The sequence below is a fragment of the Siphateles boraxobius genome, unplaced genomic scaffold, assembly GCF_051911475.1.
Source record: "Siphateles boraxobius isolate OS27281-9 unplaced genomic scaffold, OSU_SipBor_1 20, whole genome shotgun sequence".
NCBI lineage: Eukaryota > Metazoa > Chordata > Actinopteri > Cypriniformes > Leuciscidae > Siphateles > Siphateles boraxobius.
Genome location: NW_027508811.1, coordinates 3141052 through 3155828, shown reverse-complemented (window position 1 = coordinate 3155828; position 14777 = coordinate 3141052). Strand labels below are relative to the sequence as shown.

The following is a 14777-nucleotide window of genomic DNA, read 5'->3' as shown; positions in this document are numbered from 1 at the left end:
GGCGGTTAGTAGCGGGTCATTCGGATCCAGAGATGCATAAGAGTCCCGGCTCTGTCTGGGCGTCCGCTCGGCTAAAGCTTGCTTCTCAAACTGTCTAGCCTGTTCTCTGACAGACAGCTTTGTTTCTGTGCTACGACCACTCTGATCTAGATCTGCATCAAGTTCTTCCCTGCTGTCCTTAAGCCCCACCTTTAGCTCTTGCTCCTCCCATTCAGAGGGGTCCCAGAGACCCTTCCGGCGCAGAGCATCATAAAGCCCTCGCCCTCGAAAACGGGACGGCAAGGACCATGAAGTCATTTGGCTGCAAGGGCTTGTTGGAGACGGAGCGTCACTGTCCAAAAATCCAGCAACCCTGTACACCTCAGAGTTGGTCTCTGGACTGCTGGATGCTCCATCCAGGAAAAGTGGATTTTGGGTGGTGAGAGGCCGTTCATCTGAGAGGAAGGTGACCGTGTTATCTGACTTGGGCAGCTTGTTGCGCAATCTTCCGTTTCCGGCACACTGTTTGTAGACTGCGATTGCACGAGAGGCAAAGGTTCTTATGAGACTCTGTCGATCCACCTCCTCGATTACAGACTTTCTGCACCTTCTGCGGGCCGCGAGAGAAAATGAAAGGAGAGGAGAAAAGATTGAAATGTGTGGAAAGAGACAGGAAGGAATTGAGGGAAGAGAACATGCAGCCATGGGAGGATAGGACTCTAAAGACCCACTATATAAAAATCCTTCACTTTAATGGACTTTGAAAGAGCATGGCCAAACAAATTTGCTCACGATATTACATTGAGCTTTGAATAAGCTGAATCAAATACTCGTTTTATGGCTTTTGAGACAAATATTCTTATTAAAACTTCAGGAGACAATATGCTGTGTTTGATTCGTAAAGCCAGAATTCTCTACTCTGAACAGTGCAATGATGATTAAACCCATTTAACATACTTTTGTAGGAAAAGATGTTTAAAACACAGTTACTTTGATCTTTTTGCTGATAATCATAGGGTACATTTATTTATCATAGGGTGCTTTTAAAATGCTATAGATTTCTTTAGCACATAACAATATTTAAAATTACAAAATATATTTTACGATATATATTTTATTATATACACTTTATTTTGATGGTCCACTAGACATTATACTAACTATGCAACTACGTCAACTTACTGTACTATCTCAGAACCCAACTTTAACCTAACAGTCTACTACTACTCTAATGATGGTTAGTTTACATGTATTGCAAAGTTACTTATAGTTAGTAGAATGTCTAAAGTGGCACATCAAAATATATATCTTATATTAATGAAAGTGTATTTATGAATAAATGAACTTTAATTTAGCAAAATAAAAAGAAAATGGTACAATCTTAGCTGAAGTGATTGTTTTGAACAAGTATTAACTTAGATATAACGCAAAACACACTTCTATAACTTAATTTGTATCACTACTGGGGTTTTTTTTTGCCTTCTTGCTGGTCTTGTGCATTATATCCTCACCACCTTATAAATTAATATGATTTTAAAACAAACAAACAAACAAAAAAAAATCACTACAAAATGTGCTGATCCATCAATGTTCAATAAAAGGATATTTCCCACATTTTCCTGAAGTTCCCAATATACTTCAAGCGAAATCTAAGAATGGACTATTGAGCTTCTGAAAAAAATATTTTGTTCATTCCGAAATAAAAACAGGACTACATTGGAGAACCACTTTATAGTAGACATTGAATTTGTAATTCTAATTGAGACAATGACACTATTTTTTCATGTTTAATACAATAATAATTCCAGAGCTTGTGGAAATATATCCACATCTCTATGATCAGATGCTTTCTCAACTACTGTTTTCTTACCAGTCATTTTTGTTGTGCGTTTATTTTGTTGTTGAAAGGAAAGTGTGCAGCACATATTTACATATTCACCTAATGCTGCTCTCCTCAGTGTGTCATGATGTTCGATAACAGTATACCGATGGTCACGTTTTTCAGACTTTTTTATACCCCTATGTGAAGAATGAAGAAGAACGTGGCCATGAGTATACTGAGGCCTGTAAGGTGTGCCTTTAGCCCTGTTGTTAGCAAAACAAAGGCTAGCACTGCCATGTTGTTTCTTCATACGTCGTCATCTGAGACATGGTCAGAGATAGCAATACTACATCCGACCTTGTATGGAACGCAGAATTAATATGATGAATTCCAGAAGGATCAGTGTGCCCAAAATCAAAATTGTGCACTGCCAGCTATGAAGCGCAAAGATCCTATACCAGCCTTCATAAACCACTCATAAATCTGCTTATATAATCTTTGTTCAAACTTGAATCAAGATGATCTGTTACAATGTGGAGTCTCAAAGTGAAGGACGAGAAGTGTATCTCTTTGCTTTGTGGAGAAAACTGTGAGGAACCACTACAGCCGGAGGCGAAGGCTTTATCTAGCTAAACTACTCAAGCTTTAATCTGTTACACATGGAGCTGTGCATTATTTTATTTTTTTTGTTGCCATCATTCATTTCTTTTTCTTTTTTAAATGTAAATAGTATCAAAATGTTCTTTTCAATATGCAATTTGAAATAAACCGAGGCATAACAGATTAAATGGTAAAGAAAAATACAAGAGCAGCTACACAGAGACTAGAAACCACAAAGAGTACAGAGGGATTTTAAAATAGATAGCAGATTAGTAAGAAAGAACACTTCAGGGAAATGCAGCATATTTCATGTTACTCACTGTAGTCCAAGCCTGGAAAATACAGAGAGAAGATGAGAATGAATGAAACATGAGAGGAAAAATTCATGTAGACAGAGGGATATGATAACAATTTAACACAGACAGGCCCTGTTCACATTTGGCATTAAAGTAACTGAATCAGAAACATGACAACTTTAAAAGCCAGATGTAAATGCACACAAAATCCTACTTTTTACACCAATGCAAATGTGTTTTTGTTATTCACACACGGTGTAATTATGCAAGTAATACGTAAGTATTCACACTGTAAGAGCAAGGAATAAATGCAATCCAGCTAAATAACATCCAGATATTCTCTAAATATGGAATTCATGTTAATATCCCATCTAAAGGGGCCCAAGAGACACAAAAGGCAAATAGAGAGGAAATTCAACCACTCATCCGTTCAACCATTCATTACACATGCAAAGAAATGAGCATTAAGATACGTGCAAAAAACAAAACTAAAGAGGGTAAAATTTCATTTGAAATGGCAATGTAAAGAAAATATTTCCAGGTCACATTTCACCCCAAAATCAATTGAAAAATAACATTAAATCAAGAAAATGACAAGTATTTAAGGACCATTAAGAGGTACATGCACTACAATTTCTTGTTACCATAATGTGTCTATTTGTTGTTGTTGTTGTTGTTGTTGTTGTTTTTTGCACTTTTCACAGCAAGGTTATTATAAAGTTAATGAAAACTAAAAGTAAACCATAAAAACATGTTTCATTACTTGAAATGAAATTACAGTTACCCGAAATAAAATGTGAAAAAACCCTGAAACTTATTTTATTTCAGCTAGTTACAAAAGCAAAATTTATAATTTTCATTTAGTTAATTATTTTAATGCACTAAAACTGCCAAAAATAAAACGGTATAAAAATAAAAATATGGACAATAACTTATAAAAATAACAAAAAAATTATAAAAAGTACTGCAACTTTGACTGAAATTAAAATTAAATTAGAAAATACAAAAATCTGGAAAGTATAATAATAAAAAATGAATTCAAAATATTTCAATCTCATTTAAAAAAATGATACTAAAATAACACTGGTTCACAGTATTTTTTTAAATGTCCATCAAGACATGTATCAGATAGAATGTCATGAGAAATACCCATTTTATTTTCTAAATTAGCCTTCATTTTCTTATAACAAAATATAATTTTGAATTTTTTTTGTATATATAGGCCTGTATATGTGTGTGTGTGTGTGTGTGTGTGTGTGTGTGTGTGGGTCACAGAGAGAGAAAATTATTTTGTAAGGTTGCTGACAGGCTATGTTATTATTCATATACAACTCAAGAACAAACTGTTTGCCCAGATAAACAAGAAAACAAATTCTGCCCTTATGTCCTGTTCCTTTCTGTTGATGGTATTAAACTGCAGTTCAGCTTCTATTATAATGAATTCAATACAAAACCTCGTCTTTTTCGCTGTCTATTTGTGTTAGCAGCTGCATTTGTTTTGATTGCATTCAATCAAAAGCACTTTAAAAGCCTTTACCTGAGGGACGCAGATGCTGTGCTGTGGCTATAATCTTTTAATCTATTAACATTTCATTCCACTCACAACAGCCTTTAGCTTGGCACTGGACTCCTGCTGCACTAAAATGTCCAGTGAGCATATCTCGGATAGTCCTAATATTAAAGCCAAAAGTGCAGCCATTGGTTTAACTTCAATTTTTTTGAAGCAATGCAGGTGCTTTGTATGTGCAAAAAAATCCCTAAACATAATTTACCACTTTACTTACTAAATATTCAGTTCCTGCAACGTCTGCTCTCGTGTTAACACAATATGCATGCGTCGTGGTGCTCTCGTGAACGTGTGTTGGGGAGTAATATTTTGTAAATAAAGTGGTAAATTATGTTTGTTTTTTAACAAACAAAGCATATAAAATAAAATAAATAAGCTTCATACAATTGAGCTTTAACCACTTTAACCACATGGATTACTTTAATGATGTCTTTACTCATTTCCGAAGATGAATGAAAGTCTTACAGTTTTGGAATGACATGAGGGTGAGTAATTAATGACAGAATTTTTATTTCTGGGTGAACAAACCCTTCAAATTTGACTAAATATACTACTATGGACTATTTTGATGATCCTGTTTTGGTCCAAAATATTTCTGTGGTGTACCAACAACAAACGTCATACAAGTTTGGAATGATGACAGAAATATACGTCACAAATGTATTTTTTTGGGTGAACTATTCTCTGGCTTCCTACAGACACACTCACCCAAAACATGTTCACAGGCACACACAAATCTCGTAAATCATCTCTCTGCTGTCTCTTCTGAAGGTAGAAGGTATTATTTAGGACAGGTGACTTACATGCCGCCGTCTCCCAGTTCCTCGTAGAGATTGGTCGGAGCGCCACCTCCTGTTGATTTGGCAGTAGGAAGTGACATCTGGATCCGGGCAGTTTTGGCACACTCGGCCTGCCTCCTGTAAAGCACCCCCAAAGAGTGAGTTTCCTTCTTTCAAAGGGCTCATTTCAGCTCTATTATTGGAGGATATGAGGTCTGGAGCTCAGGCAACTCTCATTTGATCTATTCCAGCACTTTTTATTCATGCATTGCAAAATATCATGGGATATTCAGCACCTTTCACACTGAGATGAGGTGTTTTATTAGGAGGGAACTGAACTTGGCTCAATTTGTTCTCTGTGAGGTCATGAAACCAGTAATTTCTGTTCATTTTCAAAGGCATCGCTATTGCGCTGGAATCAGAGAGGGCTGGAGTGAGTATGTCCTTTGCTCCTCATCACAATTCATGCACTCATACTCATATGTTCCCTTTTTAAAGATCTGAACTGTATAACGAGGGTATAAAATCACACAGTCTCCCGGCAAATAATTAATCAAAAAGAAGAATTTGAACTTACTCTTTGAATCTGAGTGTAGAGTCCACATGCAGCAATAGGAGGGCAGGGAAAGAGGAAGAGGAAAAAAATATTATTAGATAATTTGGCACAGGAATAATGCAACAAAATATGATATTATATTAATATAATAATCTCACAACCCCTACAGAGGGCATGCAGTTTGGACAATGGATTGATAATACAATACGATACGATGCGATATATTATATTATATTATATTATATTATATTATATTATATTATATTATAAACCAGCAACCCCTAGGGTGGAATGCGTGGTTTTAATATAATATAATATAATATAATATAATATAATATAATATAATATAATATAATATAATATAATATAATAAAAAATTCATATAAAATATTATATACAATATAATATAATATTATTAATTGATTGGCAGTCCAAATTATGATTTCGCAGGCCAGAAAATGCTCCTAGTGTTGAATCATGCAGCCCACTGAAATTGTTGTGATTGTAGCTGCAGGTGTGCATAATTCATGCTGTAAAATGTGATATGAGTACAGGATAATCCCAGTGTATCCTGCATCTCCACAGTTGAGAAACATTACGGCCCTCAGCATTAACCTCACACTCTATTCTACTTCCTATCTTTGTATTTCTTCCACACACACTCTCTTGTCCTGACTATAGGCTTCCCTGGAGGCTATCAAAAACATGGCCCTCTCAATATTATTTATTTAACCAGAATGCAATTACTCAGAAGATAGTGCTGTGCTGTGATACAAGCTAACACCAGTGTCTCCCATAACGCATCTTTTCCAAACAACCAATTTAAATTACATAGAAAAGTCAATTCACCTTTAATACAACAGTCTAACCACCATATAAACTCTTAAATATGTGTAAAAACATCTGAATGCAGCCATGCATGAGTGTGTGCGCGTGTGAGAGTGAGCGTCACACGTAGATGTGTGTGCTTAGCTGTTTGTTTTCGCTCTGTGATTATCCATCTGTTATGTATTTACACAATAGCTGATGACGGACTCATCGGTGTGTGCAGAAGGTCAGGACCACACTCACACTCTCTCTCTCCGTCTCAGAGGAGCTGCAGTGTGTAGAGAGCAGGCCCATATGCTAGGCTTTCATGGGATGTGACGGATGGATCGAATGCCTGGGATATGTCACAAACGCTTATAATTAATCTGTTTTCACACAGAGCTGGCTGGGAGATTAGCCTTTTAGCATGGTTAATTACTGAAAAAAGCCATTTTTAAACCTGGCATCCAATAATCCATCTACCTCACCTACTGTGCATGTTTTCACAGCCTGTCCTCAACGCTCTCTGAACCTCAGAGGTTACAAATAGATATGTACAAGTAATATTTTGTCTTTATATATATATATATATATATTTAACTGCTAGCTAAAGGTCTAATAGTCTCATGTAGTTAAAGGGATAGTTCACCCAAAAATGAAAATTCTGTCAGTATTTACTAATCCTCACGTTGTTCCAACCCCGTAAGACCGTCGTTCATCTTCGGAACACGAATTAAGATATTCTTGATTAAATCTGAGAGCTGGAACTGGATCAATCCTCCATAGGCTTCTTAAGGTATTGAAACTTGCCAGCCCCAAAAAGTTATTAAAGACATCATTAAAATAGTCCAAGTGACTACAGTGGCTCAATCTTTAGTTTATCAAGAAATGAGAATACTTTTTGTGCGCAAAAACAAACAAAAATAAGGACTTTATTTCAACTATTCATTTCCTTCTCTGTGGGCCTCTAGTCAGTTAACGTAGTGTGATTGCGTAGTGCTACGTCACACGTAGGCTCATTATTGGCCGACGCTGGTCATGTGGGTGATGCGTGTGATGTACAACAACAGAAGCTTACGCTGTTAAACTAGTGAACTGACTCGAGGCCTACAGAGAAGGAAATGAATAGTTGAAATAAAGTCGTTATTTTTGGGGGGTTTTGCGCACAAAAAGTATTCTCGTTGTTTGATAAACTTCAGATTGAGCCACTGTAGTCACTTGGACTATTTTAACGATGTCTTTAATAACTTTTCGGGGAACAAGTTTCAATCCCTTAGAAGCCTATAGAGGAGTGATCCAGCTTTCAGATTTAATCAAAAATATCTGAATTTGTGTAAATACTGACAGAATTTTCATTTTTTGAACTATCCCTTTAAATATTGACTAAACAAAATTCACATTTGGAGATTCTCAAACTTTTAAAAAAGTAACTGTCGAAATAAGATGTAAAATAACTCAAAACTTTATTTTAGGAATTAGGTCTGCAAGATATATCGTTTTAGCATCGATAGTCACATCGCAGGATGTACGATGTCAAGTATAAGGATCGTATGATCTGTACGGACCAGGCACCACGGGTTGAAACGCAAGTGATTCTCGGGTTTAATTGCAAAGTTTAACATTAACATTACATTGAGTGAAATTTGATCACTGTCAGTTCAAGACGCCCACACACAGAGCAGCACAGACGGCACGCGAACACCAAATTACATTCTCTTCCGAATCTATTTGTGCTTGAAAGGACACGTACACTCTAAATCACTTATGGCTTATGCGAACGTAAAATAATTGAGAAAGAAAACAGATGCGTATCATTTTACTAGATCTGTGCATTCGGTCTGAAAGTGACAGCAGCATAATAATCCATGCTTCTGTCTGTGTCATTAATGTTAATCAAACAACATAAACCAAAGACAAATTTTTTTTTACTTATTAATATTAATTAATTCATTAAATTTACACAATGAATACTATGAAGTGGTTATTGATTATAAATTTCTGTACCTGAATACTGTTAGACTTCCCTTAAAAACAAACCACTGCTTATATGATTTGTATATTTGTTCTATTGTATTTACCTATGCTTGTAATTTGTTTATTATTTTCTCCCCTGCAAAATCACCCCAAGCATTCTAGAATTATTGATTCTTTCCAGTTTCGAGCTATTCAAGTCATCTGGTGATATTGTTTTCATATCACAATATATATCGTAGAAAAAAAATATTGCAAGATTTTTTTTCCAATATCATGCAGCCCTATTTTTTATGTGTCATTTTTCTCATTTATGGATATAAATGATATGAATACAGTTATAAAAAAAACACATAAGGGAAAACAAATTACAGTTTACAAAGTTTTGGATTTATTGACTGGCTAATAAAACTACAATTACTACTACTACTACTTCTTATTATTATTATTATTAGTTATTTGCACATTTTATTGCAAGTAAATTAAGTAGTAAGTAAATTCAGTTTGATGGGATTGTTTTCTAGCACACTAGAAAATAGCGTGTTGCCAACTACATGCATCAAACTGCACTGAATAAATCATTATCATTATAAGCTGTTTAAAAAGGTGAAATATGCGACTTATGAGGCTGATTGTCATTGAGAGGACTGACATTCGAAAAGTAAGAATATTGTACTCACTGTTTGTATGTCACCATAATGATAAGAATAGCAGGGATGCAGCACAGAATGATGATTATGGCCAGTGCCAACAGCGCCCCCTCTGTGTAGCCCACCGCCTGCGCAGCCTTCTTCACACTCGCCACAATGTCAGGAGAACGGATCTCCAGAATCCGCCCACCCTCGCCCAAGTACGGCTGGAACTCTTTATTGATATCCAGAATCTTCCCATCCAGGAACCTGTCAAATACATGTTTGCACATATTCATTTAAAATACATTTCCATTTTTAGAGAATACTTAAAATTTAAAATGTTACTAAAACAAATATATCCTGTACCTGTACAGTAAGTCATCATACTCACAAAAACAAAAACAAAAAAACTTACATAAAAGTGCATGAGCACAAAAAAAGCACAAAGTAGCACACACTTTTCAGGTGGGTTCAGTAATAATGCAACTGTAGTGATGTAATTGAAATACACTGTCCAACCAAAAAAAAAAAAAAAGGATTTAAGGCAAATAAGAGTCTATGACTGGATCATATTGCAGTGAATATTTTGTTTAGCATGTTAAGTTTGCCAACTTCTAAAACTAATTGATGGAGTGTGTAGCTATTATTTTCTTAAACAACCATGTAGGAAGACACATCATGGCCATATTCCAGAATGACAATGTCAGGATTCACAGGCTCAAAATATAAAATAATGGTTGGGAGGGAGCATAAAGAATTGTCAAAACAAGATCCAAAAATGTATGCACCTCTTGATCGAAATGAATGTTGTGATGTTATTTCCATCATACATTTTTGGATAAGATCTTGTATTGACAGTCTAAGAGTTCATCACTCTGTAAAGTCTACTCCAGCAGATCCTGAAGACTTTCAATGAATTTAAGGTCTGGACTCTTGGACTAAGGTCTTGAATCAAAAAATGATTCTTCATGCTCCTTCCCATTCTTTCACACTTGAGCCTGATGAATCTTGACATTGTCATCCTGGAATATGGTCATGATGTGTCTTCCTACATGATTGTTTAAGAAATGAAAAGCTACATACTCCAATTAGGGTTAGAAATGTAAACTGTTAAGCCAACTGTTGCCAATCATAACATACTAGAAACATAAACACCTTTTTTTTTTCCCGAGGTAGTGTATATTGAAAAGTGTAATTGTGACAGTACCAAAATAAACTAAAATTAAAAAATTAAAAATGGTATGTGTAATTTCAATCTTTTCCATACACAAATATGTACCTGTATATGTACAGTAAGCACCTTTTTATGGTGATACAATACTGTACATTTCTGCTCACCCACACATTACGTGTATTCTGTACTGACTATGACAGCCTTGAGATGATTGACAGCTAGATGTTGTCAACATTCAGTGTCAATGCAAAGCATCTTCAGCACAGAAGTAGGAGCCAAGAATCCTGCTAATGAGGACAGCATCCGCTCGGCAGTATTTAGCCTTTTCCAGTTCATCTTATGGGTTACTATAGGCAACATGATGTGGAAATCCTCATTCTCTCCTACAGTGGCTTGACTGTGCTAGTATCAACCTGAGTTATTATAATTTTATATCTTGACATAGCACTAATTATTAAAGCCACTTCAAAGCAGAGCTTGAGTCCTTTTCTCCCCAGCTGATGTAAAATCTAAAAAGTATTGCCTTTGTTGACATTTTGCTGATCAATAATGTTTAAATAGACCTGCTTGTTAAGTACTTCATAAGTATCCCTGGCAGACCAATTAGCCCTCCTACAAGAGAACACTTCAACAGAAGCACCTAGTAAACAGGACTGTTCAAACACAATCGATGATCCAGGTTTAAAGACTGATGAAAGACTGCATGTGTTTGATCTATGTGGTCAAACAGACCTGCAACGCCATGCACATGAGCTTCACAACATCTGAGGAGTTTTCTTTCAGCATTAAAGAAATGAGGATGCATAGATTTTGTTTGTAAATGTGTACTAAGTAACTTTGTTGCTATTTGGAATTTACAACCTATTTACACCTGTATTTAGAGCTGTCCACATTCCATCAGATCAAGCTGTTAAAGGGATATAACATTTACTAGAGTTGAGCCGGATACTCGGCTGAAACGAGTATCCGGTACGGATAAAGCACTTTTGCAGAGTACGAGTATAATACGAGTAATACGAGTCAATATCTGTGCTCGGATTGAATAAAAATCCTCATTGGGTAGCTGACTGTGTCTGCGTTCTGTGATAGACTAGTCACAACGCCCCTCCCCTACACGCATACAGATTTGATTTATTGTGCTGCTGTGTCCCGCTCTGCTCACTCACACACAGAACACTCTCTCCCTCTGTCTCTCCCTCAGTCACTCAGGTTCGCGGGTCTTTTTTCCGTTAACGTTTAGGGTTTCTTCAGCTTCAGGTTTGTTTTTTACTTCGGTTTGTAGTACACTTACTTATTAACCAGTAGAGTTCTGGTAAACGTGGGGTTTGTTCAGACGTGGTGCTTGGTAGAATGCGACTCGCATTCTGCGTCTCTGCCAGTCGGAGTTTTTTTTTTTTTTTTAAACCGTTTGTTTTACTTCATGCACTGAGTGTCTGACACTTTTTGCTGGATTTCATTAAAAAAAATAAAGGAAGTAGTGGTATAAAACTATATTACAAATGAATTAGCTAGCAACACACACACACACACTCTCTCTCTCTCTCTCTGCCGGTCATCTGAGTTTTTTTTTTAAACCGTCTGCTGGCTCTAACCAGTTTTTTTTTACTTCACGCACTGAGTGACACTTTCTTGCTGTATTTTATAAATAAAATAAAGGTAGTTGTGTTATAAATAATATTACAAATTAAGCTGCTACACTCACAAAAACACAAACACCCCCCCCCCCCCCCTCTCATGATCAGTGATACAGAATAATGAGTAAATAGTTTTCTAATCAGCAATAAATAACAATTTCTGAACAACCCATATCAATTGCATGCTTAAAATACCATACCGGTTAAAGCCCCGCCCATTTCAAGACAACCTGACCCACTTCCGGGTTAAATCCCGCCCACTTCCGGGTTAGGCCCCGCCCAGTCCGAGTACAGATACAGATACAGATAATTCATATGGTTAACAGATACAGATACAGATACAGATAATGCTGTACTCGCTCACCCCTAACATTTACTGACTCTTACTGTTATTGTTGTGTTTAACTTTTCTTCTGTGGAACACAAAAAAAGATATTGAAAAACGTCTCATGTTGTTTTTTTGTTGTTGTCCCTATTGACTTTAATTTGTATTGCCAAAATAGTTGAAACATTCTTCAGAATATCTTCTTCTGTATTGTGCAGACGAAAGTAAGTCGTACAAGTTTGTAATGAAACGAAGGTGAGTAAATGATGACATAATTTTACATTTTCTGTGAAATTTATCCCTTTATATGATTTAAAACAGGTCATTATTTGCTCAGACTGCCATAAGTTAAACACGTTTTTATCTACAATTAAATAATAATAATAAAAAAAACATTTGTTTTCATTTCCAAGCTTATTACTGGGCTCACACTTTTAAGTGGAATTAATCACCTTTAAGAAACATACAAGAAGCTGGTAGAAATGATGGGGACTATATGCAATATTATGTAATACATACATTTATGTCCTACATGTCCTTAATACAACAATTTGTTAAATATTCCAATACCAAATGCATCTAAAGAAACCTCATACATATTCTTGAATGGTATATATACAATATCCAGTGATAATGCAACGGAACTGTAGTAATGCAATTTAAATATATTGGAAAGTCTTATTGGTGATAGTATTAAAAATAAAATAAAGCCATTATTATGAGTGTTGGTTTCATGCAGCTATAGAAGAAAGAATAATGCTTAATATAATTAATTATTAAACATATAAATGCTAAAAGGAGGTTTGATCCAAATATTGCAAATTACACAACTCATACCGAGTTGTGTAAAAGTACGCTAATGCATTTTTAAAATACAGCATTTTACATAATTCAAAATGGCCGATATCGACGGCTCATTCTGTTCAACGATTTGATAACATTCGTTCCCTTTTAGTCGCTCATGTTCGACGTAACGTTGACGTGACGACGTAATTGGGATCACTTCAGCACCACCCAAGGTTCCCACCACTCCCTTCCTGGACCAGGTGGTGAACCTGCAAGCGCGGCCTTAGGAGGAGGCAGACCCAGCCTTGGCTTTTCTCTGTGCCAGCCGCGCTCTACGCCTGTACGTGGACAGAAAGCAAAGCCTCAGGACCTCAGATCAGCTCTTCGTCTGTTACGGAGGCCAGCAGAAGGGAAAGGCTGTCTCCAAGCCGAGGATGGCCCCCTGGATAGTGGATGCCATCGCCTTGGCTTACTAAGCCCAAGGCGTGCCTTACCCGCCCGGGTTGAGAGCCCACTCCACTAGGGAACGCTTCTTCTTGGGCGCTGGCACACGGCGCCTCGCTGACATATATCTGTAGAGCTGCGGGCTAGCCGACACCTAACAGCCGGTTTCGCTTCAACCAGCCGGTAACACCAAAGATCCCGCTCTAGTGTGGGCTTGCTGCGCCACTCCCCTACACATGGAGTGGATATGTGCGCTTCTCTGCTCCAATCAAGTTCCCCACTCAGGAGAACCCTGTAGAGTTCCTGCGCACCCCTTCGGCAGTTGGATGTTGCGGAGCGTCCGACACCAGGCCTAGTGCTCGTATGCTGGTATAACTTGTGCTAGGCTGGGTTCCATATGTGGTGATCCCTGCGGCGATCCCATATGCGATCCCATATGCGTATTCTTCCACGATCAGCTCCTTGCGTTGAGCCCATGTCTTTCCCTTGGCAGAGTCCGCTCTGCCGGTACTGTCTTTTGTAGCCTCCCTCTTTTCAGGCTGGAGCCACCCCAGTGACATTCCATATGTTGCACTGCCCACTCCCAGTCCATATGTGTATTCTTCACGTCACCTCCTTTCGGGCAGGATGTGGTTTCCGCAGCGTCCCTCTCCCCTAGAATGGCACGCTTTCCCAGTGTTATCCAAAGAGTTCCACTGTGTGGGGTATGACGGAACAGCAGTTTGAACTCCCTTTAAGCAGGCCTTCCGCCCCAGCCAGTTGGGGGTCTGAGAGTCTTGCGTAGGGCTCTGGATGTGGCAGCAACCTTGCTGTTTTGCATGGGATCCCAATTACGTTGTCACATCGACGTTGCGTCGAACGTGAGCGACTGAAAGGGAACGTCTCGGCTACTAATGTAACCCTCGTCTCTGAAGGAGGGAACGGGAGATGTAACGTCCTGTCACCATGGTTTCTGACCATCGCTGTATGGCCGTCGGCACAATCTCGGCTCCTCAGCGAAAAACAATGAATGTGTGCTTCCGCTTCCTGTTTATACCCGCGCTGTGGGGCAGGGCGCGTGACGCTTCTCACGCACACCAACATTCATTGCCTCGTTCTGTAGACACTCGAAGTTGATAGGGCTGAAGTGATCCCAATTACGTTGTAACGTCGACGTTACGTCTCTTGTTCCCTCCTTCAGGGAACGAAGGTTACATTAGTAACCAGGACGATATTGGATATCGTTGGATATCATTTGACTCGGCATGCTGCCCCAAATCTAACGAGACCACTTTTATGATTTTTGTACAAACCATTCAGAAGCATTAATAGCCCTTTTTTGTATCTCCGGACCAGTAGGTGGCACTGCGCCAAAACGTAGCATGTTGTCTCAGAGCATGTTTGTGATGACATCTACCAAAATTGG

General features: G+C 37.7%; 1 protein-coding gene across 1 annotated transcript in view; it reads right to left on the bottom strand.

The window, feature by feature from the left end:
* The window catches only part of pcdh15a (protocadherin-related 15a), a 365233-nt gene that overhangs the window by 18856 nt on the left and 331600 nt on the right, over positions 1-14777 (bottom strand). Inside the window, exons 31-33 of the mRNA XM_077236392.1 lie at positions 9058-9276; positions 5621-5629; positions 5068-5181 (exon numbers count right to left, since the gene is read on the bottom strand). Of these exons, the coding sequence (XP_077092507.1) occupies positions 5068-5181; positions 5621-5629; positions 9058-9276 (342 nt within the window). The remainder of the gene's footprint in view (positions 1-5067; positions 5182-5620; positions 5630-9057; positions 9277-14777) is intronic.